Raw genomic sequence first — 24,718 nt, 5'->3', positions numbered from 1 at the left:
TCTCGCGCTGCCCACACAGCCCAGAGGCCCCCCGGCTCCCCTTTCTGCGCCCGTCCGGGCAAGGGCCGCGCCATGCCCAGCCCGGGGCAGCGAAGCTGCCGGCCGCCCGCTACCTCGGGCGCCCGGGAACAGCGCCCGCGCTCCAGCTGCTCTCCCGCGCCCGCGTCTCCCGCGCCCGCGTCCCCGGCGCTGCCGCGCCGCTCGGCAGGCCCAGGCCCACCCCGTGCAACCGGACGCCTCGAGTCCTCCTTCTCCGTCGAGGCCATCCTGGCCAGAGCCGACCGCCGTGCGCCCGCCATCTCCCCTCTGTCTGTCTCCGCCGGCGCCGCCGTGAGCCTCTGGACCGCGCCCTCCCGGCCTCCCGCTCCGGTTCTGCCCGGCGCGTGCCCGGCGACGTGGCTGCCCGCCTACCTGAGCGTGGGGCTCGACCAGCCGTGCCCCCAGCTCCCGGTGCTGCGGCTGCGCGCCGCCCACTTCTGCGGCCTCCAGGGCCTCGGCGTCACAGGTACGAGGTGGCGGACGGCCGCGACGGTGGGCACAGGGGTAGAGGAGAAGTCCCCGAGTTTGAGAGCCACACACGGTTAGAGTGGGTGGAAACGCTATGACCCTTGAGCCTGCTGTTGATACCGGGCGGAGAGAGGGATCCAGACCGGGTGGGAGGCTGCCCGGCCCGCCGCTGAGGTGGGAAAAGGTGTGTGTGGTGAGGCGGGTGCGGAGCGGGAGGTGAGGGCGGGCCAGAGGGGGCTCGGAAGACAACTAGGGCCAGCGCAGGGCTGCAGGTGGCCCAGCCCCGCGTCCCTGGACGAGGGATTGATAGAGGCCCTTGCTCCCTCCCACACCCGCTTCGGATAACGCTTGGTGGCGCAGGCTCTTCCCCAAAGCGGCTCTCATCGCGAACCCAGGGCCCGGTCTTAGAGGGGAGAAGCGGATGCTGCCGCTGGTACCCTCCAGCGAGGAGCTGTTGGGAGTTAGCCGACGCGGTTACGGCTCTGCGCCTGCTTGCTTATAGCTCTTAGAGTGGTACCTTGGGGCTCTGGTACCTTGGGGCTCTGGGCCCTGGAGCGCAGTCACTTAAATCCCAGCGAGACTTTAACCATTGAGGTAACTTTCTCCTCTAGCATTAACATCCATCTACACGAGTTTCTGCCATCTTTGGCTATCTGGTTCATGCATCCGCGTGGTTCCCATGAAGGAAAACAGAAGCAAAGTTAGTGCAAGCCTTATTGACCCATACCAAGATCCTTGTAAGACAATTTTACCTGGTTCCTACTTCCTGGGTTTTCCCCATCCTGCATCTCCTCAACTCCCTTCAGCTGGCATTTCTCCTAACCATGTGGGAGAGAAACACTGGTCTCCCAACCCCATCCAAATTCGTGCCACTGAATGAGAGCCACAGCCTTCACTCCAAGCCACCTTTTTCTAACATCCCCACACACCTGAGGTTTGAATTGCAGTTTACTACTTTGTATATGGTTGTCTCATTTTCAAGTTAGTTTTTGCATGGGTATTACATCCACACAGTTCAAACTTCAAAATGTTAACTGAGATATAGTATGAAGAAGAGTTTCCTCTACCACTCCTGTGCCCCAGCCACCTGGTTCTCCCCACCCCGCAGGCAGCTAGACACCAGTTTCTTTATTCTTCCAGTGGTATTTTATACCTGCACACACGTATATATGTGTGAAAATAAATACATATATACATACACACACACACATTCTTCCAACCCCCATACTAGACACACTGCTCTGCACTTTACTCTTTTCACTTGACCCTGTATCAGAGATTTTTCCTTCTAAGTCCATGCAGAGCTTCTTTGCCACAGAATGGTCCATTGTAAGGATGTACCATATTTTAAATCTGGCCCCATTGATTATTTTTCATAGTTTGCTATTAATGCTTATGTTTTTGGTAAGCCAGGTGAGCCCAGTGGTTTGGGTCTTGGGCAGCCAGGCCTCACTCCCTTCACTGGGGCAGTTTCGTTTGCCAGCCCTGGAGCCTCCCCAAGGCTAGTGGGAGCTGAGCAGTCTTAGCACTGCACTTGCCAGGCCTCTGTCTGGAACACTTCCCTCCAAGCTAGCCCAAGGGCTTACTTCCTCACTCCTTTGGAGTTATGACTCAGGTACTGTCCCCTGGCAGACCAATCTCCATCTCTGCTGGCCCACAGCTCTATGATCTGAAAAGCACCCTTGTGTGCATTAGAAAAGGTTACCCCCTAACTTCAAGCTGGCACAACACCTTGTCAGGCAGGAAGAATTGGCCTGTGGAGAGTGGGCAGAATTTCAGACTCCACTTACCCTCTCAGCTGGGTACCTGTGTGCAGGGCACAAGCTATACATAGCGGCCCTGTTCAAGTGTCAACTTAGTGAGGTGCCTACCTTTCTAAAGATACAAACTATCTCCCCTCCCGCACACTTAACCCTGTCCTTCCTTGCTTTTTTCTTCTTACTAGCACTGATCCCTTTCTGATATACTCAATATTTTACTTATTTGCCTTTTTTTTTTTTTTTTTACTGTTAGGGATTTTCTGTTTTGTCCTGGAACCATGCCTGAAACACAGTAGACATTCAAAAAGTTGAATGAACAAAAAGGATGAACCCTCACTCTTTGTTCAGAAGCAGGTCTCTTCTCTGCTCATCCCATAGGTTTTCCTGAAGTAGCTGAGGAAAGGAAAGGAGAGATGGAGGTTTGGCAGCTCCTCTTAGGGCCACTCACTTGAAGAATAATGGAGGCCGAAGCGGTCTCACAACACTGTCCCTTCTTTCTCATTTGTTTTACTTCTGCGCAGTCTCTTCCCACCCTGCCTTTTTTTTTTTTTTTTTTTTTGCGGTACGTGGGCCTCTCACTGCTGTGGCCTCTCCTGTTGTGGAGCACAGGCTCCGGACGTGCAGGCTCAGCAGCCATGGCTCACGGGCCCAGCCGCTCCGCGGCATGTGGGATCTTCCCGGACCGGGGCACGAAACCGGGTCCCCTGCATCGGCAGGCGGACTCTCAACCATTGCGCCACCAGGGAAGCCCCCCACCCTGCCTTCTTGCTGTGTTACCTGGCCAAGGGTAAGACAGAGCTTGTTCTCTCTCCTCTAAGATGAGAAGCTAGGGGGTTACTGGTTAACCTCTCCTCCTGCTAATTGCTCTTCAGGCTTGGAGCTGGCTCATTGCCTAGGCCTCTGGGGTCCCCGCAACTGGGCCAAAGCTCAGGACCTTCAGGACACTGAGAGATCTCAAAAGAGGGTCCGAACCATGTTTAACTTGGAGCAGTTGGAAGAGTTGGAGAAAGTGTTTGCAAAACAGCACAACCTAGTGGGGAAGAAGAGAGCCCAGCTGGCAGCCCAGCTCAACCTTACAGAGAACCAGGTGAGAGCAGGGACTCCTGTGGGGCCCGGGCTGCACCTAGGGACAGATAGTACTCTCTCAAAGGCCCTGAGTGGGGGCTGGGAGGAATTTATAGGCCTTCATCCTCTGTGCCACGCCGATGGGGGAGACAGGCCCTAACCACTGGCACACTCCCTTCCCTATATGATGAGAAAAATAGTCCTATTTGAAATCACATTATGGAAACAACACATGGTGTTAATCTAGAACTTTATAACGTAATGTTTCCATGCTAAATAAGGAGCTGACAGTGAAATTAAGTAGGTATTCAAGGGACTAAATATTAAAAATAATAAACATTCCCTTGACCCCATATTCCCCTCTGGCTACTGCATCATCTCTCTGCTCTTTTCAGAGGCAAACCTATCAAGAACTGGCTATGTTCTCTCTCTGTCCTCACCTCCCATCTACTCCTTAACTCATTGCAATGTGAATTCTCTCCCTACCATTTCATTGGACCTTCTCATCAAGGTCTCTAATGTCCTCCATGTTGCCAAAGTCAACAGGTGCTTTCCTTTCCTCATCTTACCCCACCACTCAGTACAGTCAACCACTCCTTCTCTTATGAAATACACTCTTCTCTTGGCTTCCAGACACCACACTCTCTTGGTTTTTCTCCTGGCTTTTTGGTCCTTTCTTCTTGGTTGCCTTTGTAGGTAACTCTTCTCTTTGTGACCTCAAATTTTCCTCCCTAGCTGATTTAATCTATCCCCATGGGTTTTAAATACTATCTGTAAGCCAATGACTCCCTAATTTTTATCTTCAGCCCACCTCTCTTTCCTGACTTGTACATCTGACTGCCTTCTTGAGGTCTCCACTTGGATGTCTTGTGGGTAGCCATTTTAAACTTAAGTCAGAACCTCAATTCTTTTTTTTTTTTTTTGTGGTACGCGGGCCTCTCGCTGCTGTGGCCTCTCCCGTTGCGGAGCACAGGCTCCAGACGCGCAGGCTCAGCGGCCATGGCTCACGGGCCCAGCTGCTCCGCGGCATGTGGGATCTTCCCAGACCGGGGCACGAACCCGTGTCCCCTGCATCGGCAGGCGGACTCCCAACCACTGCACCACCAGGGAAGCCCAGAACCTCAATTCTTAATTTTTTTCCTCCCCATATCTCTTCCTTTTCCCACACATGGCACCACTGTCTACCCAGTTGCTCAAAATACTTAGTCATCCTAGATTCCTCTTTCTCTCCCACTTCCAATCCATCAGCCAGCCTTTTCACTTATACCTCCAAAATACAACTGGAATCATTTCATTTCTCTCCATTGCCCCCAGTTCCAAATGGGACTGCTTTTCTCATCACACAGGGAAGGGAGCGTGCAGCCCCAGCTCTCACTGGTTCCCTGCAATAGTCTCCCCAGCTGTCTCCCCAAATCTGTTTATATCCATTCTTCACACAACTGCCAGATGTGCAATTTACTTGACATGTAAATAGGACTGTGTTGCATCCCACTTAAAAGCTCGAGGTTGACACTTCTAACCCATGGCCTTCACAGTTTCCCTTCCTTTGCTTTCCCCTCTCAGATGTGTCTGCCATGCTGTCCTCCTTTTTGGTCCTCAGACACTCCAAGCTTGGTTCCCCTGCCCTGGTTTGCTTTTTTCTCTGTCCCCATCGGGCTGGCCTCTCATCTGAGCCTCAGCTTAAGTGCTCGTTCTTCAGGGAGGCTCAAACCCCTGTTCATACCCCCATTTGTGTTTATACATTTGTTTCCATGTTTGTTATTAGTCTCCCTCCACTGGACTATGAGCTCCATGAGGGCAGAGACCTGCCTCTACTGCTCACTATCATCACCGTCACCTAGGGTGATGCCTAGTTCATATCAGGAGCTCAATAAATATTTGTTGAGTGAATGAGTGGTGACTGGAATTAGAGGGAAGGGTGTGCTCCCCTTAGAATGAAGAGTAAATTTTGACCAGAGAGGAGTGGGCATTGTGGGAATGGGGGAAGCAGTGGGAACTGCTGGTCACATTTTGATCTCTTCTCACTGCCTCAATTACAGGTGAGGGTCTGGTTCCAAAACCGCAGGGTTAAGTATCAGAAGCAGCAAAGGCTGAGACTGCCAGCTGCATCTGCCACGGCTGCCTCCCCGGACGAGCCCTCCAGCAGCTCCAGCACCACCATCCAGAGAGAAGACGCAGAGTCAGGAGTGGACAGCTGAGGACTGGGACAGAGGCTCAACCCAAGCTGTCTGGGCTAGTTCTTCCTGGGGGCACCAACTGGACCTCCCTGTTCCAATTCTTAATGAAGAGCTTGTCAGGTCAAAGGGCATCAGGGGAATCTGAACTGTCAAGCAGGGGCCCCCATTTTCTATATCTACCCCTGGGAGCTGTAGTAATGCAAATGGTCATGGGTACAGACTTTGGCCTTCATCTATGTCCTTGGCTAAGTTACTGAACTTCTGAAGTTTTTTCCCCCACCTGTATAATGGGTATGTTGATAACGTAGACCTCCCAGGGCTGAGATGATGTCTGTAAAACACTTACAGTGTGCCAGGGTCAGTACTAAGTGTGCAGTAACTATCAAGCCTAATAGGTCCCCTTCACCTCTGGGAGTAATACCTCACCCCTGGCTTCTCCAGGGATTAATCTTTGCCTGGCCTGGCTGTAGACGAGAGAGGGCCTCCTTGAATCAGTATCTGGGCCTAGAAGACTCTTCCCCATTGGAGATGGTGGAGTTGAGAGCAAAGAAGGAAGGGCAGACCATTTAGCCCATTTCCTCTCACAGAATTTCCCAAAGTTTTCTTATTTTGTCTGAACTGTTAACACTCTCAGAAGGAGCTCAGGCCCAGCTGCCTCCTTGGAGCAGACATGCTACCCTGAACACCATCTTTTTCCGTCTAGCTACTTAACTTGACCCCCTATCCATCTTCATACAGAGAGATTTAACTCTGCCTTTGCCAAAACTGGCATTTTGTCATAAACTCTGCTGTATTATTATTCCCCTGCTTCACAACCAGTTCTCATGGCTCCCATTCCTTCCCAGGAATCTACTCAGTTTCTTTCCAAGAAGCGTAGCTGATAGCCTACTCTTGTGAAGCCTGCCACCAATATTTCCAGAGCTAATTTCTCTAGCACTCCACATTCCCTGGCGGGCTTCCGTTGAGGGTATTCATTTAGAATACAGAATGACTTCTGGGTGTTGAGATGACTGGTGGAAGGAGGACTGCCCTGCCACCTGGTGATGAGAGAGGGCATGGTCCACACTGCTCTCCAGAGTTTTCTGAGGGAGGGAGGAAAGGCAGGGAGCAGGGGTGGCCTTGGAAAACCACCTGCCGCCAAGGCAGTTGACCATCGTCTCCAGGACCAAGCTGCAGCTGGAGGGAGGCCAGGGTCCAGCTTCAAGAACCCTCCTGTTCCTGTCTTCCGGGAAATCCTTCCTAATGCTGGACCCAGTCAGCTCTATTAAAGGAACACAGCTACATCTGCCTCTTCCAGGAACCATCGGCTCACTTTTTTTTTTTTTTTTTTTTTTAATCACCAGCAGTGACCTATTCAGCAGTTACTGGGCTCTATCAAATCCCTAAATGTCACCATGAGACCGCAGCAGATGCAGACACAGGTGCCTTTTCAAGTAGCACAGAATCAATTGGAGGACGAGGGAACAACCTGAGACATGGTGGTCAGGCCTGGCTGTGGGGACAAATGTTCAGGTCAGTCCTGAACAAGAGAATAGGTCCCTCTCCTGTTGTCAGGACAATGTGCATCTGCAGACTCACTTCTGCATACAATTTCACGGGTCCTTAGACCCTCCAGCACCCCCAGGCTACAAGGTCCCTACGCCCTGAAGAGTCTGAGGAGGACACATGTCCAGCTTGATCTTTCGTAGGACAGTCTGCCCCGCTGCCAGACTGCCTACAGAAATAGGAAATCGCCGGACTTTGTAGGATGGATAGGTGGGGTAAGCTAGTTCTTCCCTTCAGGTTGAGGGCCTGAGAGGATAGCAGTAAGTCAGCCCGTTGCTGTCCCACCCCATGATTGGGTCCAGAGAGCGCTTTACTCAAGACGGACCACTGGGTGGCAGAGACAACAGACACAAACGTGAACTCGGATACAGGTACACAGATCAAAACTACACGCACACACAAGCTCTGGTACTGGCCACGAAGATAGAGACAGAGGCAAAGCTGCGCAAAGGCAGGCCCAGCTACACCCAGTAAACGAACTACTTAACCTACAGATACATAAACCAAAAAGATCCAAATTAAGACCGGCTAGCGCGCAAACCCTCGCAGCCTCGGGGACACTCACGCCGGGGTCTGGGCCAGTGAGGGGCGGGGCCTCCCGGGTCGAGGCGGGGTCAAGGGTCAGCAGGCGGAGGTACGCCCAAGATGGCGGCCTCCATGTGCGACGTGTTCTCCTTCTGCGTGGGCGTGGCGGGCCGAGCCCGGGTAGCCGTGGAAGTTCGCTTCGTGAGCAGCGCAAAGGTGAGGCCGCGGCGGACCGTGCCGGGGTCCCCCCACCCGGCCCGGCCTTGGAGACAGCCCCACCGGACCCCATGCCTGGAATCTAGAGGCTCCTCTGCCGCTCGGACGCTGCGGCCCGTTCCCGGCTCGGGGCCCGGGGACTACCTAATCCCCGCGCGCAGGGTTCCGGGGCGGTCATGCGGTGGGCCCGAGCCCGCTGAGTTTCCGTGCGCGTCCCCTGCCTCCGTGGAACCGGGCCTTTCCGCCAGTGGGGCCGGGGAGCGCCAGGCCGGGGGACATTACTGCTGCGTCCTGGGAGCTGCGGGCGGGACGTGCTGGGCAGGGGGAGCTGCAGTACAAAAAGGCGTGGGTCCTCAGGGAACTTTCTGAGTGAGATTTGGGTGGGGGTTGAGGGAAAAGGCCAGGACACTTCACGAAGGGTCTTGAAGTGTTCAGGAGTTTGGACCGAAGCCCGTAGTAACATTGAAGGGTTTAAATCAAGAGGGTGACATTTTGTTGTTTTATTATCGTGTTTTAGAAGTTCATTGTAGAAAAAAAAAAGCGCATGTAAGGAAAGAGAAGGTAAAACACTCAGAATCTATATTTGTGCAAATATGTGCATATTAACACTGTATTTTTAGAAACTGCTTTTTGATGCAGCAGTAAATATTTCAATATCAACAATGCTACGTATTAATTTTTAAGAGTTGAGTAATAGTCTGTTTCATGGGAGGACCACTGTTCACTCAACAACTGCTGATTTATGGACCCTTATGCTGTATCTTGTTTTTCATCCCTGAGGTCAAAGATATTGGAGCTCAGTGTCTGTGCACACATCCTTTTGTTCTCCCCAGCACTGAGTATTTTCTTTCTTGGTTATCTTTGCTGGTTGATATGTGCAAAGTGATATCGCTTTGTTCTCATTTATATTTGTTTACTAATGAGGCTGAACAGTTTGTCATGTAGTGGCTGTGTGTATCCTTGGTCCTTGCCCTAGATGTTAGCCTTCTAGTCATCTGTCTCCTGCTCTCAACATCATCGTACTCATCCAGTTCCCGAACCCAACCTTCCATTGTCCTCTTTTCACTCCAGAGGCATCTGGAGCATTCCTCTATTTCCGTGGTAAATCAGCTCCCATATCCTTGGCCTCCTCAGCTGCCCACAACTCCATCTCTACCGCAAGGCCTCCAGTGCTCTCCATTGGCTCACAGTTTGATGGTGTCTCAGTTCCGTCGCTCCTAGCCTGCAGAGATATTCACCTTTACTTTCACTTCACCCCTATCTCTCAGGCCCCTCCTTGTTTTACTTCTTCCCTCTTACTTCATCACTTCAGCCACTCTCCTTGCCCAGTTGTCCTGTCCTAGCCTTCTATCAAAACCCTAGCTCTGGAAGAATGAGCTGGCTTCCCTCTCCATGTCTACAACTGATCTGCTGCTGCAGAAGAATCACATACCCAGACCTGGTGACAAGATGGCTTATCCTGGGCTTTTTGCCTCTACATTCATCAAGTGAGATTGGTTTGTGATTTTTTTTTTTCCTTTATGGTATCTTCCTTAGGTTACCACATCAAAATTATGCTTGTTTTTTGTTTTTGTTTTTGTTTTTTAATAGAGAAGCTTTCCATTTTTTCTGTTATTGAATAGTTTAAATAGCACAAGAATTACTTATTTGGTTTGAGAGAGCTGGCTCATGAAACGATATAGACTAGGGGCCTCACATGGGGTAGCTTTTGACCACTTTCTCTATTGCCTCTATGGATATTGGCAGGAATGATCTCCAAAATTTTACCAATTGCTATGCCCGGGATATGACCAGTCAGAACAGAAACCTGACCAAATATGGTAGATGTCAACCAGGATGCTGTACTAATGCACATCAGGCAGGTACTGGCATTGCAAGTCTGTCTTGGCTTTCTTCCTTTTGAATTCACTTTTGGCACTTGATATTTTTGTAGAAAATAATTTAATAAAGAATTAATTTACGGGCTTCCCTGGTGGCGCAGTGGTTGAGAGTCCGCCTGCCGATGCAGGGGACATGGGTTCGTGCCCCGGTCCGTGAAGATCCCACATGCCGCGGAGCGGCTAGGCCCGTGAGCCATGGCCGCTGAGCCTGCGCGTCCGGAGCCTGTGCTCTGCAACGAGAGAGGCCACAACTGTGAGAGGCCCGCGTACCGCAAAAAAAAAAAAAAAGAATTAATTTACTACATAGTCTTAGAATTTTTGGTACAATCTTTTTTTTTTTTTTAAACTTAAACGTTTCAAATTGGAGATAACTTTTCATAGTTTGTACCCTTTCCATTCAGGTTCCGTTCTCTGCAGTCTTCTTGGTAATATGAATTAGAGTTGTTTTTCTTGAAATACTTTATATGTTTGGGGGCTATGTGGTTTCATAGAGGAACAGCTCTGATTCTTCCCTTTGCTTTACTCAGTATTTCCTACATTTGGTCCTCCAGAAGGAGGGAGAAAGAAATCAATATTTATTCAATATTGAGATTTGAGATTGTCAGAAGTAATGTGGATACCTGTCCATATCTTGTTGCCCCACAGAGGAAGGCCAGGTTTTCATTTTGCTGGGTGGGTTCCAGGGGCTACTAGGCCTGGAGGTGGGCTTCTAGAAAGACAACCAGGCTGCATCCACGGCTTTGCCAGTGGTTTTGTTCCAGCTGTCCCACTGTACCATATTAGAGCTCCCAGAGTTATTCACAGGATTGAGATGTGTGGCTCACGGGGTGCTCAGGGCCTGTCCAGGTCTATACATCCTGCTGCTCTGATTTTGGGAGGTGCCCCTGTCTATCCAGAGCGCCAGTGCTAGAAGGAAACTGGGAGCTACCCAGGAGGCCACGTGACAGGACATTTCACTGCTGTGTCAATCATTTCCTTTCTCTCTCTTTTCATAACAGTTCACTGTTGGCAGGGGCACCACTCCTCTGTATAGTGGGAGAAAATGCCCAGCTGGGCCAGTAACTGCCTAGGTTCTGAAGCTGTCTCCTGAGTCCCTTTGCACATTTGAGAGATGGCAGTTCAACAGTTGTTTTCTCATCCTTTATCCCGTACACATCCACAGTGCTTTAGACCAGTATTTCTCATTTAATGTGCATATGAATCGCCTGGGCATCTGCAGCTGATTTTAACAATGCAGATTCTGATTCAGCAGGTGTGGAGTGGGGCCTGAGATTCTGCATTTCTAACATCTCCCAGGCAATACCCATGATGCCCAGTCCATCACTTCACTTTGAGTAGTAAGGAGCTAGAGTTCATGAAATTCCTTCACCTGTGCTATATCACTGCACCCTGGAAACTACCTGGTAGGTATTATTATAATACCCACTTTTCACATGGTAAACAGATGCAAAAAAGTGAAGCAACTGGCTCAAAGTTTCACAGCAAGTTAGCATTAGGACTGGTGCTAGGATTAGTCATTCCTTTCAGTGTAACACCTGAGAACTTGTTGGGTACCAGGTACTATGTATGCTAGGTGCTGTGAGTACCCAGCTGACCAGGGAAGAAGGGCATATTCTCCCGCATAGGCCTCTCCCTCCCGTGGTGTAGGATTTCTGTGCAACCTTGAGGAGCAGCATCACGACCAGGATCCTGGAGGGGGCACGTGGGTGACTCAGAGAAGGCCGCCCTGTACCAGTTCCTGGTACTGGAGGCTCCAGCCTGCTGTGAACCTTGGCCCTGCTCTGGCCATCCAAAAAATTCTCCTCTGATTAGTCTGACATGGCTGATGTGGTGACTCTCTTCCCACCCCAGGCCCTCTGCTCTGGACAGGCTGGTAGAAGTGCGACTGAAACTGGGCAGAGCTGCATTTCCAGAGGAGGCCGTTATGGAGGGTGCCGACCATGCTCCACGAACCCTCCTGAGGCAGAGGCCTCTGACGAGAGGGAAGCACGTGGGGGTGAGAGCCCTTGAAGCTATGTCCTCTGTCTCTTCTTATGGCCATCCTATTCCTTCTCTGCCCTCTTAGGGAAAGGGGTTGTTTGCCACACAGCTGATCCAGAAGGGGGAGACCATATTCATCGAACGGCCCCTGGTGGCTGCACAGTTTCTCTGGAATGCACTTTATCGCTACCGAGGTGAGCACATCTCACCTACTCTGGAGGGCTGTTGGGCCCAGCAGCCTTTGCGCATGGAAGAGAGTACGTACATCCCTACCGGCTGCCGTCTCTAGGACTCCAGGTGTTGGGAGGAAAGTGCGTCTTCCCTTGGAGAGCTGCACTTGAGAACCACGCCTCTGTCTAATCTCAGGCCATTTGGGGCTGTGAGCCTGCTGCAGAGAGGTTCTTCCAAAGTGCTCCCTGGGGGAGGACTGTCGCTCAGGTGGAACTCAGTGTGGCCTATACTGTAAGGTACTAGATGTCGTGCTGAAGGGCTCTGTGCCAAAGTGGAGCCCTCTACCAAGAGGAGACCCCATGCCCCTTGGTCAAAAAAGGCTGTGTTAGGAGTCGGAAACAAATAGGATGCTCTTAGCTTTGCCAGTCACGTGCTTTTTTCACACTTTTCTTGGGCTAGAGAGAAATCTGTGAAAGGAGGGTCACTCGGCTCCAGAATGTGGGGAAAGCCCAGTTTGGGGGCTGGGTGGGGAGCCCCATAGACGAAGTCCCATCAAGAAGCAGAGAGAGTCTTCCGGGAGGGGTGGGGACTCCGGAGAGGGAAGAAGGCATCATCTGTAATGCATGTGAAATACATTCATTTAACATAGTCATTCATTCACTCACTTCTCAAACTTTTATTGAACACCTTCTCTGAGCTAGGTGCTGTATTAACCCTGGGCATATTGCTGTGAAAAGGACAAATGTGGCCCCTGCTCTCAAGACACTTAATTGTCACGTCTGGCTCTCTCCCCCAGCCTGTGACCACTGCCTTCGGGCACTGGAGAAGGCAGAGGAGAACGCCCAGAGACTGACTGGGAAACCAGGCCAGGTTTTGCCTCACCCTGAGCTGTGCACTGTGCGCAAGGACCTGCACCAGAATTGTCCCCACTGCCAGGTGAATATCCCTGGGGGCTAAGCTGAAGTCCTCTCTGGGGAGACAGGAGTGAAGACAGACTTGGTCATGGCCCTTGAGAGCCCGAATGTAGGGAAAGACATGAAAAAGACGTTACTGTGCCAGTTTCGTCCTCTCTGTTCCAGTCCCATTGTCTAGAAAATAGGCTTGGTGGGAGCTTGCCCTCTTCCTAGGAGCCTGGCAGGGGCCCTTCCCTGTACCTGAGAAGCAGTCTCTCCTTCCCACGGTTTTACAAGCCTGGGTCAGGTGCCCCTCTCACATGCCCCCAGAGCACTGTATGCTTTTTCATCTCATAATACCACTGACTACTGCTTAGGGGCTATTTGTGGAAGGAGTGCAGTTAGAGGAGGTGAGACCACATGGGTGTCCGTGCCTCACCCCACTGCCAGATCCTAGGGTGCTGACCTCCACCTCCCCCAACAGGTGACGTACTGCAGTACAGAATGTCTGCTAGCCGCAGCTGAGCAATACCATCAGGTCCTGTGCCCAGGCCCCTCCCAGGATGACCCCCTGCATCCTCTCAATAAGCTGCAGGAGGCATGGAGGTAGGTAGCATTTCCTCTCCTCTTTCCTTTATCCTTCCCTCCCTGCCTGCCTTCCCCACGCTTAGTGGATGCAGCCATCTTTGTTAAGTTACCACCCCCTAGATTTTTCCTCCCTTCTTAGGGCTAAACTATCACCCATTCCCCCTGCCTTAAATCTGAGCCGCCAGTCCCACCATTCTCAGCATTTTACACACTCCCAGAAAGAGCCCCATTAAGCCCATAGGGATATAAAATCCTGCCCAAGTCCTTGCCAATGACTTTCTCTCTTTGGTTATGAGATTGGTAGGAATGATTCTCTGTAGTAATCAGACTGGGCTTCCCTGAATTCAGCTACTGGGGAGGGAAGTTCTAGGCCAAACCTTTTTCTTTCTCCCCAGGAGTGTTCACTACCCCCCTGAGACTGCAAGCATCATGTTGATGGCCCGGATGGTGGCCACAGTGAAACAGGTGAGCCCACCTGATCTTCTCAGGGAAGCTGACTCCGGCCTCGTTCAACCCCTGGGAAGTTTTCTTCTCACCTTAACACTCTGGCTTGGATGCAGAGTTCCTTCTGGGCTTCCCAAAGGAGATCTGCTTGCTGTGTAAACCTTACGAGTAGCTAACCATAAATCTAGCAGGGGACGTGGGGGCTCATCTTGCCTGTGGTCTGTGATCCATGGATGACTTCCTGTGCAGCAGCAATTCATATATAAGCACCACCTTTTTCAGGATTGTGTCTCTTAGATAAAGCGAGAGAAGCCACTCTGACCCCTTTAGTGTTGTTGCTCCTCAGCCTCATCCTCCTATTTTCCCAAGTGTCGTGAACTGGCTAGCTTGGCACCAGCTGGGAAGATGGTTGGGTGTGGGCAGGGTGGGCAGGAAGGGTCTACTTAGAAGCTCATGTGTGATGGTGTTTCTCAGGGCAGGGGCTTTAGAATGACAGCTTACTCCTCTCACGTGGGCAGGAGTGGCAGTAAAGAGGAGGGTGTCCGTGAGTCCATGTGTGCACATGCATGCGTGAGCATGTGGGAACCTGACCCTGAAGTGTATTTGTTCACTGCAGGCTAAGGATAAGGATCGTTGGATCAGGCTCTTCTCCCAGTTCTGTAATAAAACGGCCAATGAGGAGGAGGAAATTGTCCACAAACTCCTGGGAGACAAATTCAAGGTTGGTCTCTCCACATGACCCTCCCACCCCCCCCAGTAGCCTGGGGATGTCCATGGCTACCTAAGGGAAGCTCCACATTTGCTGCCTTCGCAGCCACAGGAAGAAGTTAGAGCCTGGGTCCAAAAATCTGTTCAGAGGCTTGTATTCCTGCCGCTATTTAACTTCATGACCTAATGTGGACTTAAAATTGGGAAGTGGGGTGATGACAGAGGACAGAAGGGCTGGGTGCCCTGATGTGGGAAGGCAGGACCCCATGATAGGATAGCAGGGGGCGAATCAAGTGTAATGGAAAGTGGAGGGCTGGGGGTTCCACAGGGTCAGGGAGCGGTGTGAAACGATTTTAGTTGCCAATGTACTGAGCACTTGCTTCAAAGAGTTACGCATTCTCCCTGACAATAGCAGACTTCCATGCAGGAGCTGCCTGAAGGTGGAGGTAGGTGTGTGAAAGGGCCCTGGGGTGGGCCTTCCTGCACTGAATCTGGGGAAAGGAGGGGGAGGGTCAAGCTGGTCTGGAGGCTGGGGCAGGGAGCCTGGAGGGTGGTGGTGAGGACAGACATTCTAAGCCAGGCTGCCTCCGCCCTGCTGGTACAAGGGCTAGAAAATAGGGAGGAATTGAGGGTTCGCTACCCTGGGTTGGAACAGGCCAGCAAACTGCCAAGTCTCTTGGAGATAAGGATTGTGTGGCTTTCCTTTGCCCCCAGGGAAAGCTCGGTCTACAGAGCTCGCCCTTTTCCTTCCCTTACGTGGTCTTCTGGGCCCTGCCTGGGTGCTAATGGGAAATCCCCAGGGATGCAAGTCTCTCCCTGCTTCCCCTAAACCAGGGCCAGCTGGAGCTTCTGCGGAGACTCTTCACAGAGGCCCTTTATGAGGAAGCACTCAGCCAGGTGAGTGTGGGGAAGGTGGGACCAATGGCCTCCCAGTCACTCCAGCTCTCCAGGAGCAACCAGGTCAGCGTCTCCTACTGGGACAGCTAAGCCAGAGCAGACCTGGTCTTCTGGAGTTGGGATGGGACTGGCTCACAGCAAACTTCCTCAAGAGGAAGGAAGGCTCGTGGCTGTAACATGAGTGATCTCCCTTTCTCCCCACAGTGGTTCACTCCAGATGGATTCCGGTCTCTCTTTGCTCTTGTTGGGACCAATGGCCAAGGAATTGGGACCAGGTTAGGAGAGAATGTTCCAGAGCTGTTGGACTTGTCCCTCAGGGCTGGGGTGGGAGATTGATTGAGGAAGGTAGCCACATCTCTTTTCAAGACTAGGGTGGGGCAGGGTGTGACTCTGGCCAGAATGCTGGACTAAACTCAGTGGTGGGGGTCAGAAAGACTGAGTCTTGGGAGCACTTGGTCTGTTGGGGAAGGACACACCCGCCCACCCCCACCCTCCCCCCAGAGAAAGAAATGGACTTAACTTGCTTGGAGTGGGGGAGCCCTGTGAGCTAGGCCTCCTCCTCTCCAACCATGGCTGCCTGGGACCCCCAGCTCCCTAAGCCAGTGGGTGCATGCCTGTGATGCTCTGGAGCTGAAGCCTCAGGACCGTGAACAGCTGGACGCCTTCATTGATCAGCTGTACAAGGACATCGAGGCAGGTTGGTGAGATGGAACCTTGGCCTCACCCAACTTTGGAGACATCCGTCAGTTAGACATTGGACACAGTCTTCCCCCAGGGAGCTCTGAGTTCGTGGTTGGGGAAGGTAATCCCTGTGTGCCTATGGGAAGCTTCAGATCTGTCTGCAGGACATACATGAGAAATGGCTCCACGATCCGTGCAGAGGCTTGATGCTGGGGGTGGGGGAGGGCTGGACAGTAAGGTGGTACCATTTATAGGAAAGCAAGGCTTGCGCCTCAGAGAAGCAATTTCAGGTAAAATAGTAGTGATTGGGTGGCAAGACAGTGGAGCCAGTGCCTGTCCTTATAAGCCTAGTTTCCTTTTCCCACCTATAAAGTGGATGCAATAACATCTGCATATTACTGTCTTACAGCAACTGGTGAGTTTCTTAACTGTGAAGGATCTGGCCTCTTTGTGCTGCAGAGCTGCTGTGAGTCCCGGCATTGAGAAGGGGTAGCCTCACAGCTGCAGTTCATCTCTTGGCCCCTTCTGGGCTGGTAGAGTTGAGTCTGGGAGTGGGGTTAGGGCTGAGCTTCCTTGGGGATTTCCCCTCAGCCTTCTCCTTCTATTATTTTTTCATTCATTGATTGGACTCTTGTGCCTTGATACAAAACCTTCCAGTGGGCTAGGCCCAGTGCTAAGGCAGGGCACAGAGCTCTAATTCTTGCAAAGGGAAGCCTGGGTTTTGCCCCACCACTGCCCTGTGAGCTTTGGTAGGAGTGTGTTGTGATAGCCCGGGAGGAGCTCAGGCTGGAAGGCAGTCTCATCAGCACCTGATGGAGGGGGCAGAGCCAGCTCAGACTGTTGTCTTTTGCAGATCCCAGCCTCCCGCCCTCTGCTCTCCTCACTGCAAAACCTTCCTCCCAGGCTCTGGGGACACTACTCCTCCCAAACTAGGCTCTCAGAGGGCCTGGCTCAGCTGTTACCAGACATCCAATAACAGACAGGACTGAGTTAAGTGGCCTGGCACGGGCATCCCTTTCACAGCCCTGTCCCTCCCTTTGTGAGACAGTGGGAACACATCTGAGGATCAAGTTGACCAGTGAGGAGAGAAGAGGCAGTCATGGCAGGAGGGGAGGGGAGTGATGCGGGAGTGCATTAGTGCCTGTGCTCTTCAGGAAAGAGCACTGGACAGGGATACAGGAAACTGCTGTCGCAGGACCTGCCTAGCCCTAGCAGGGATCAGAGAACAAGGAAAGATGGGACCCAGTGCTCTGGGCAGTTAAGGCTGTTGTTTTTATTAGTCAGCAGTCCTCATTACCTGCCTCTCATGACCCAGGCAACCACAGCTGTGTCCCCAATGCAGAGACCTCCTTCCCAGAAAACAACTTCCTTTTGCATGTCACCGCCCTGGAGGATATTAAGCCAGGAGAGGTGAGGGGGCCAGTAGCTGTCAGGGTGGGTGGGCAGTGGGCCTTGCAAGTTCTCTCCAGGAATTGGGAGCAGCAGTGGCTACAGTCCCAAGTTCAGGCTGTTGGGTTGAATCCCCACGTGCTCCAGGACATGAGTCTTCCCCATGAGTATACTCTAACCCCACCCCACTTCAAAAAATAACTCGAGGAAGCCTCAGAGCAGTGTTTCAGAGACAGCTGTGTGCCTAAGTTCTTGTCCCCAGCTATCTTTTGATCAAGGAATCTGCAGCATCTAAGGAAGCAGGACATGGCCCTTTGTGGCTTGGACTGTGGGGTACTAGTGTGGGTGTGGGGTCCTGGCTCTTAGAGCTGTGCACGGAGACTGGCTGAAACTTCTTTCAGGGCAAGTAGCTTCACACCAAGATAACCTCTGCCCCAGCCACAGACCTTGGCCATGGCCCGAGGCCAACCATAGCCCCCCGTCTCAGACACAGATTGTGAAAGCCTCATAGTGGCCTCTGCTGTGAGCACAGGGGAATGGATCAGGGTGAACTACTCCTTCGCTGAAGGGCAGCTCCGGCTCCTGGGGATGGGGCAATGGTTGGACACAGGGCAGAGGCTGGGGAGGCCCTAATCCCATCTGTTAGAAAGCACAGACTGTCAGAGCCCACCTCTCTTCTGCCCGTTAGGAAATCTGCATCAGCTACTTAGACTGCTGTCAGCGGGAGCGCAGCCGCCACAGCCGCCACAAGATCCTCAGGTGCCAGCTGGGGGTGTGGTGGGAAGCCGGGCTCTGGGCTTCTCCGTGCTGGTGGCTGCCTGACTTTGTACCCTCACCATCATCCCCCCCAACCCTCTGCAGGGAGAACTATCTGTTCGTCTGTTCCTGCCCCAAATGTCTGGCAGAGGCTGATGAACCCAACATGACCTCTGAGGAGGAGGACGATGAAGAGGACGAGGAAGGAGAGCCGGAAGATGCTGAGCTGGGGGATGAGATGACTGATGTGTGATGTCATCCTGCCTGGAAGTGGTCCTACCCCAGATCCTGCCAGAAGAGGGGGCCTTCCCCCAGAGCAGACGCTTGGAAGGAACTCCCACTCCTGTTGCCTGCTTTTCCCCCATGCCAGCTCTGTTTCTTCCAGAGGGTAAGACAGGCTGGACCCTAGGCCCTCCACCCCCTGCCAGACCTCATGCCCAGGACACTGCTGCTGAGTGGCTCAGGCTCTGCACTGTCACTGAGCCTCTCAGAACTGGCCTCCCCCTGAGGTATGGGTGTAAGTGGCTGGAACCAAGGTCAGGGCCTAACAGTGTTTCTTCCCCTTGGCCCCATGGCCCCACTTACTCATCCACCTGAGGCTTCACCCTTCTCAACTCACTGTTGGCGGGGGGGAGGGGTCACAAAGTGGCAACCTGCGAACAGCCTGACTCCACTGAAGAAGAGAGGGGGTTAGACACCCTTACCCTCTTCCCCGCTAGCACAGCTGGGAGAGGCAAGAGGGAGGAACTGGGCCTCCAGAGCACCTTCCCTAAGGCTTTCTGCGGGGGAACACCGAACCGGGGGCATTACCTCCCTCTGCTCACCTCCCCACACCCACCATTTAGACATACGGGGGAGTAGAGAATCTCCCCAGACCCCAGAATCTGTCCTTATGCCTTGCCTCTCAGGCCCTGGCACAGTGGCTGGCCTCACAGGGTATGGAAGAGGTCTCTGCCTCCCTTGGGAGGGTCATCATGTCCCCTTCCTCCCACCCTCCCACTGAGGACTGTAGCAGCATGGCTGAGCTCTGGGGGATGAAAGGCCTGTGCTCCTTAATTTAGGATGTCCTAGAATCTTCTAGAGCATGGGTCAGTGAGGGGCTCTCCTAGTCTCAATCTCTGTCTTCAGGATCATTTAGGAACACTGAAGTCTTCCAGAAACCTAGGAGAGCTAGGCTAGATACTCAGATTAGCCCTGTCTCCCTCTCCTCCCCAGATTAGTACTACCCCTTACTCTTGGGCTGGAAGCTGTGGAAATTATAACCCATCACCCGCAATTCCTTTCTGCCTACCTTTCCTGAGGGGCCTGCCATATGCCCCTGCTGAGGGATCCCAGGGAGGGCAGGTGCCGCCCCACAGGCCCTTTCCTGCATCATGAGCCAGGTGGAATCTGCCTGTCTGGCCTATTGGGTTCTTAATCCTTCACAGCAGCCTGCACCCCCTCCTCCCCACCTGCCCACTGTTCTCAATAAAATGAGTGGTGACAGGCCTTTGCAGGAATGCTTTGTGGAGAATGGCTTGACAAGCTGCTCCAGGAAGGCAGCAGTCACATGGGTGGTACAAAAGTGCATAGGATAGAGCAGGTGATGGCAGGAGATGGGAGCTGCAACTCCCCAGTTTGGGTTCATCTCTGGTCTTGCCTGTACTCTGCTGTGCAAATGTTTCTAAAGTCCAAGAGCAGGGCTCCTCTGAGGTCCAATGTGGATCCTCAGTACCAGGCTACAAGATGAGGCTTTTGCTCAGGGACTGAACTACAGCTTCCCAAGTTTTTGAGCAGGAGGCTGTTGTGATCCAAGATTAGCAATCTGAGCACTGGTCCTAAAGGACCTTGGGCAAGTCATGTACCCTCTCTGGGCCTCAAGTTCCTCCCTTCAAAACAAGAGCATGGGACCAGATAAGTGTTTGAAGGCCCCTCCCACCCCTGTGTACTTTTACTCTAGGACACAGTTACAACCCTGATGAGAGGCTTTATTACTAAAAAGTCAGTGAGGGTTTATTATGTAGTCCTCAAACACCAGCTCCTTATACCATTCCAGCAACTGCTGTGAAAGACCCTGGGTGGGGAGGCTGAAGCCAGGTGGGATGTGACAGGTCTCATATGGCTCTCAGACCACCTGCTGTTGGCCCCTTTAGTTCCAGACCCTAGCCCATAAGGCCTGGGGCCTGGCTCTTGCCTCTTCCCATAGCATGAAACACCTTAGGAGCCCAGGGGAGGGAAGGCCAGTGGTATGTCTTCCTTTAACTTAGCCAAGGCCCACGCCCTTTTCCTCTACCTGGCTCCCCCAGTCCCCAAATGCTATCCCCAAGTCCCAAACAGCAGAATTCCTGGATTTTCCCCTTCCCAGCCCAGAGTTGCTTATGGCTGGAATGTGGGACCAACTCTTCTACCAGAAGGTCCAGGGCGGTTGCAGCAGCTCAAAGGTGGGGATGCTGGTGACATTGACTGGGATGGAAATGATGGCCCATGGCAGCCCATGCTGTTCCAGGGAGCGGCGGATCATGTAGCTGGGAGAGCATGAAGAGAGGTGGTGATGGTCACTTTCCTGGCACCCCATCCAGCCCCACTGTCCCCATCACTCTGGGAGTTCCAGAGCCTGAGGACTTTTTTGGCCCTCCAGGACATCCCAAGATAAGGCTTGTGGGTAGGGACTGGTAATTGCCCTTGACCTCCCCGAGTCCTGGCACCCAGCTTGGTGCTGATACAGCCAGAGACAAAGAGCCCTCACCCATCTCGGCCAAGCAGGAAGAGGGCAGGGATGTCAGCTGTGCGCTGGGTACTGTCTTGGATCATCTCCACGTAGAAGCTGTCATTGTCAACTGCGTTGTCAGAGATGATCACTGCCCGCCCACCGTGCTCCTGCACCACCCGGGTCTTGGAGAGGAAGGAGCAGCCCCTGGAAGAGGTGGTGATGAGACCAAAGGAAAGGCGGGGTCCTAGCTATCCGTTCCCCAGACCACCACCCTGGGAAGATGAAAGGAGGGCCCTGGAGGCTTTTTTATAAAGGCTCACAAGTAAATGGCCAAAGGCTTGGATAATCTTAAGTTGTTTCTTAAAGACCCTTAAAAAGATGAATTATTTAAAAGCAGCTATTTCAAAGCATCACCCCCAACATTGATCTCAGAATCTACCCTATGCCTGCCTTCCCCTTGTGCCCATGCCTGTCCGCTCCTTACCCCCTCTCCACCAGAGCGATCTGGTCCTGGATGAAGAAACCGTTGCTGAGTTCCCCGCAGGCCTCTGGAGGTTCAGCAGGGACAAGGTGAATCTGCTCATACCTTGTGTGCTGAAAGACATTTAGACAGGTGAGAGTGTGGGGAGACACACCTGCTTAAGGACTGGGCTGACCATCCCATCTTACCAGCTTCTCACAAAGTGTGAGGGAAATGAGGAACGATTTCTGTGTACTGGACACTTGAGCATTTTTACTTAATTCTCACAAAGGTCTGTCTAGTCCTATCCCACCCTGCCTTTCCCAGACATAGGTAGGGAAGTTGGTATGGACCCAGAGAGGGGAAGTAACTTGCCTTGAATCATGTAGTTCAGAGGTGGAGCTAGCAGAGCCCTTGGTTTTTCACTACTTCGTGTCCCTAAGAAGATAGCTTTTCCCTCTGTGGTGCCCAGGTCTGTATTATACCCAGAGGAATAGCTGGAAGCCCTTCCTGGCTCTGTAGCCCCTGGAAGACAGAGCTAGATTCTGCCCCCTTCTCCGTCCCAGCACTCAGGTACGGGTTGAAGCAATGAGGGTCACCTCAACTTAGTGCGGGGAATGTGGAGACAGGATCAGAGATGAGAGGGCCTCCCTGAACTTACAAAGATACCACCAAAGTCCTTGGCAGGCGTGGCTGTGAAGATGTATCGAATGTCCCCAGGACTCAGCACTTGAAAGTACAAATAATCATGGATGCGTAAGCCTGAAAGGTAAAATGTACAGGTGAGAAGGCTCAAGGGAAAAAAGCTGGTTCAGGTTCAGATCATGGACCCCATGCCTTCAACGGGGCTGGTTAAGGTCTGGGCCCAGAGACCCAGCTTCAGCCAGTTGGGTGCTCCAGGTGGGTAGGACAGATGGTCTCTGCCCTGGAGAGGATAGAGTTGATGCAGACAGAGTTAGTAACCCCAGAGATTTACAGCTGCTGCTGCTGCTGCTTACACAGGTGAGCCAGGAAGACTGAGAGCTCCAGTGTTAACCTCTCTGAGGGTTAATTCATTCATCTTTGCTCTGAAGCCGACTTGGGAATTTCAAGATGGATATGTGGCAGCCTGCGTACAAAGCAACTCTCACCAAAACTTAAAAGTTGACTCTCGTTCTACTGCCATCCTCCTAGTCCAGCCACTATCATTTCTTGTCCTGGCTGTTGCAGCTTTTTAACTGGTCTATCTTAGCCTCCATTTTTGCTCCCTACGGTCCATTCCCCCAATAACTGCCAGGGATTTTCTTAAAACATCTTAAAGCAAATATGATCATGTCACCACTTCAATACCCTTCAACGACTTCCCTTTGCACTTAAAATCTAAACTTAACTTTGGTCTGCAAGGCGCTGCTTGATCTGGCCCTCCAACCTCATCTCTTCCTATGTTCAAGCTACACTGCCCTCCTTTCAGTTTCTTCACATCTCCAAGGCTTCTTGCAAGTTCCCTCACCCTACCCCCACCTCTACCCCTCTACTCACTTCTATTCATCCACCAGGTCATAACTTAAATGTCACTTTCTCAGAGAAACCTGCCCTGTGACTGCCCTCCCCTTATGCCCATTCAAAATGTACTTTTTCTCCAATGACACTTCTAACATCATTTGTAATACAGTATTTGTAATTTTTTGTTTATTGTCTACTGCACTAGGACAAGGACCTAAGTTTGTAACTTCATTCAATACTGTATCCACATTATCTATATAGTGGCTAGGATACAGTTGGTGCTCAAAAAGGTTGCTGAATGAACGACTATTTCCAGCTCTACTGTGTTGAGGAAGGGAATTGCCAGAATAACCAGATATTTCTGGGGTGTGGATCTCTTTAGCACCAAAGTGTAATGTTTTACCTGAACTTGAGTCCCTGGTTTCCTTAGCCCAGAGAGACTGAGGAATGTGAAAAGGTGGAAGCTGCTGCCACAGGTCTGTTAGTCAATCAACAAACTATCAAGTCGCTACTGTGTGCCAGCGTTGGGATGGATTGTGGCTTTAGCTGTCCTTTTCTACTGTCCAAAATCAGCCACCAGGTAGAGCTCCACTGGCTTGGCACTGGGCTACATATATGGCCTTTTATCCTGGGAGTGGAGACTTTCCATCGGGTACAGATACACTCCCAAGGAAGCTTTCCTGGATTAGCACTAAGCTTCCCCTCCTCCCCACACACATCTCTGCCTGGCCTTTGCATCTGCTGATCTGTGTAAGTCAAGTGTACACATGTGCTCACGTACGCATATGGGTGTATGTTTATGTTCTCGTGTAGGTGCAAACAAGTTGGGTGTGTACGTATGTGCTAGTGCCTGTGAACCCACGTGTAGCAATGTGTGGCCCCGTTTATGTATGTGAATGCTCACGTATCTCCAGCCTGTAGTATCGCTAGTTGCTCCTTGTTCCTCGCCCCCTTCCCCACCTAAGTCAGCGCTAGTGGGGGTAGGGGGAGTCTTACTTCGACGTGGGGGGCTGAGGACTCACAGCCCAGCCTCAGGCCGCACCCAGTTCATGTCCCTCGGGAACCACTACCCACCCACTCCAGGCGCCCCTCTCTGAACCTGCCCTGCTCCGAATTCGCGGGGTCCCCAAGGCGACCCGTGGCCCCCGGCCCGAGACGGGCTTAAGCTGGACCGCCAGCCCCGCCCTGAAGCGCAGCCCCGCCCTTTGCCGCTCACCGTGGGCCGCGACGCACGCGGGGAGCCAGAGCACGAGACAACACCAGCCCGCGGCGCCGGGGACCATCTCCAGGGCCCGGCCCGGCGCCGCGCTTCCTCCAGCCGCCCTGCTGCGCGTACCTCGCCGGACTTCGGCCTGACAGCTGCTCTGGGCTCCCGCCCCCAGACCCGCTCACGCCGCCGGTTGGCGCACCGGAACGAGGCCCAGGGCTGATTGGTTCTGACGCCTGCTCCTGTAGCCACATTTGTCGCCCCTGTGCCCTAGCCCACTTCCTATTGGTGGAGAGAAGTGGGGCCGAGGGCTGATTTGTTTAAACTCTTAACTGCAACTGCAGTCCCCGCCCCAGCATTTCTCAGATTGGATTCGACTCCGCAGGACCTCTCTGGCTGTGGGGGCGGGAAGTGCACTGCAGGTGGGAGACCCGCAGGACTCGCCTCAGCCGCCGAAAGTCTTGGCCAATCAGCTCGTGCGGTCTCGGCCGGATCCTCCCTGTGGCCGCTTCGCAAGATGACGATTTACCTTCCCCTAGTTGTGCTTTCCTCCTTCCCATCCCCCTTTGGGAAGGCATTCGTCTAGCGCCCAGGTGGTCTCCGGCGACCCCTGCCTAGTTCCACCGGCGCTTGCGCTCTCATAGTCAGTAGGCTCTGGGTACATAGACTGATGTACACGACCCTCGAGGAAGCTCTGG

At 52.6% G+C, this 24,718-nt stretch overlaps 3 protein-coding genes across 5 annotated transcripts; 2 read left to right on the top strand and 1 right to left on the bottom strand.

Annotated features, from left to right (window-relative positions):
* Positions 1-72: 72 nt before the first annotated feature.
* On the top strand, positions 73-5,561 carry NOTO (notochord homeobox; the record flags this gene model as incomplete). Its single annotated transcript, XM_081254032.1, has 3 exons — positions 73-505; positions 3,140-3,354; positions 5,372-5,561. The coding sequence occupies 3 exons, from the start codon at positions 73-75 to the stop codon at positions 5,528-5,530; spliced, it is 807 nt and encodes a 268-aa protein (XP_081110158.1). The 3' UTR covers positions 5,531-5,561.
* Positions 5,562-7,656: 2,095 nt separating this feature from the next.
* SMYD5 (SMYD family member 5) lies at positions 7,657-20,062 on the top strand. Of its 3 annotated transcripts, XM_081254030.1 has the most exons (13): positions 7,658-7,795; positions 11,741-11,849; positions 12,623-12,762; positions 13,204-13,325; positions 13,703-13,772; positions 14,368-14,472; positions 15,294-15,356; positions 15,561-15,631; positions 15,947-16,053; positions 16,447-16,503; positions 17,353-17,447; positions 18,115-18,185; positions 18,288-20,062. In XM_081254030.1, exons 1-13 carry the CDS (start codon positions 7,700-7,702, stop codon positions 18,433-18,435), a joined length of 1,254 nt encoding a protein of 417 aa, XP_081110156.1. In that variant the 5' UTR covers positions 7,658-7,699; the 3' UTR covers positions 18,436-20,062. The 3 variants fall into 3 exon arrangements, 2 of the variants coding, with proteins under 2 accessions (XP_081110156.1, XP_081110157.1); XR_014017425.1 differs by lacking the exons at positions 18,115-18,185; positions 18,288-20,062 and adding an exon at positions 16,891-17,026 and having other exon boundaries at positions 7,657-7,795; positions 17,353-17,448; XM_081254031.1 differs by lacking the exon at positions 16,447-16,503.
* An 86-nt stretch (positions 20,063-20,148) lies between these two features.
* On the bottom strand, positions 20,149-24,208 carry PRADC1 (protease associated domain containing 1). Its single transcript, XM_081254033.1, has 5 exons — positions 24,030-24,208; positions 21,993-22,093; positions 21,356-21,465; positions 20,908-21,075; positions 20,149-20,686 (listed from the first exon to the last, which is right to left on the bottom strand). Exons 1-5 carry the CDS (start codon positions 24,094-24,096, stop codon positions 20,566-20,568), a joined length of 567 nt encoding a protein of 188 aa, XP_081110159.1. The 5' UTR covers positions 24,097-24,208; the 3' UTR covers positions 20,149-20,565.
* Positions 24,209-24,718: the final 510 nt, after the last annotated feature.

This window comes from Mesoplodon bidens (assembly GCF_964165515.1).
Source record: "Mesoplodon bidens genome assembly, chromosome: 14".
NCBI classification, from domain to species: domain Eukaryota; kingdom Metazoa; phylum Chordata; class Mammalia; order Artiodactyla; family Ziphiidae; genus Mesoplodon; species Mesoplodon bidens.
Note: the sequence above shows the minus strand (reverse complement) of the source record. Positions and strands in the feature narration are given on the sequence as shown.

Excerpts from the sequence above, each read along its gene's own strand:
- SMYD5 (XM_081254030.1), top strand. The coding sequence starts at position 7,700 with ATGGCGGCCTCCATGTGCGACGTGTTCTCCTTCTGCGTGGGCGTGGCG. Across the intron at positions 14,473-15,293 it reads TCCTGGGAGACAAATTCAAG|GGCCAGCTGGAGCTTCTGCG; the intron begins GTTGGTCTCTCC and ends CCCCTAAACCAG. Across the intron at positions 16,504-17,352 it reads CTTTGTGCTGCAGAGCTGCT|GCAACCACAGCTGTGTCCCC; the intron begins GTGAGTCCCGGC and ends CTCATGACCCAG.
- PRADC1 (XM_081254033.1), bottom strand. The coding sequence starts at position 24,096 with ATGGTCCCCGGCGCCGCGGGCTGGTGTTGTCTCGTGCTCTGGCTCCCC. Across the intron at positions 22,094-24,029 it reads CGCGTGCGTCGCGGCCCACG|GCTTACGCATCCATGATTAT; the intron begins GTGAGCGGCAAA and ends TTTACCTTTCAG. Across the intron at positions 21,466-21,992 it reads AGGACTTTGGTGGTATCTTT|CACACAAGGTATGAGCAGAT; the intron begins GTAAGTTCAGGG and ends AATGTCTTTCAG.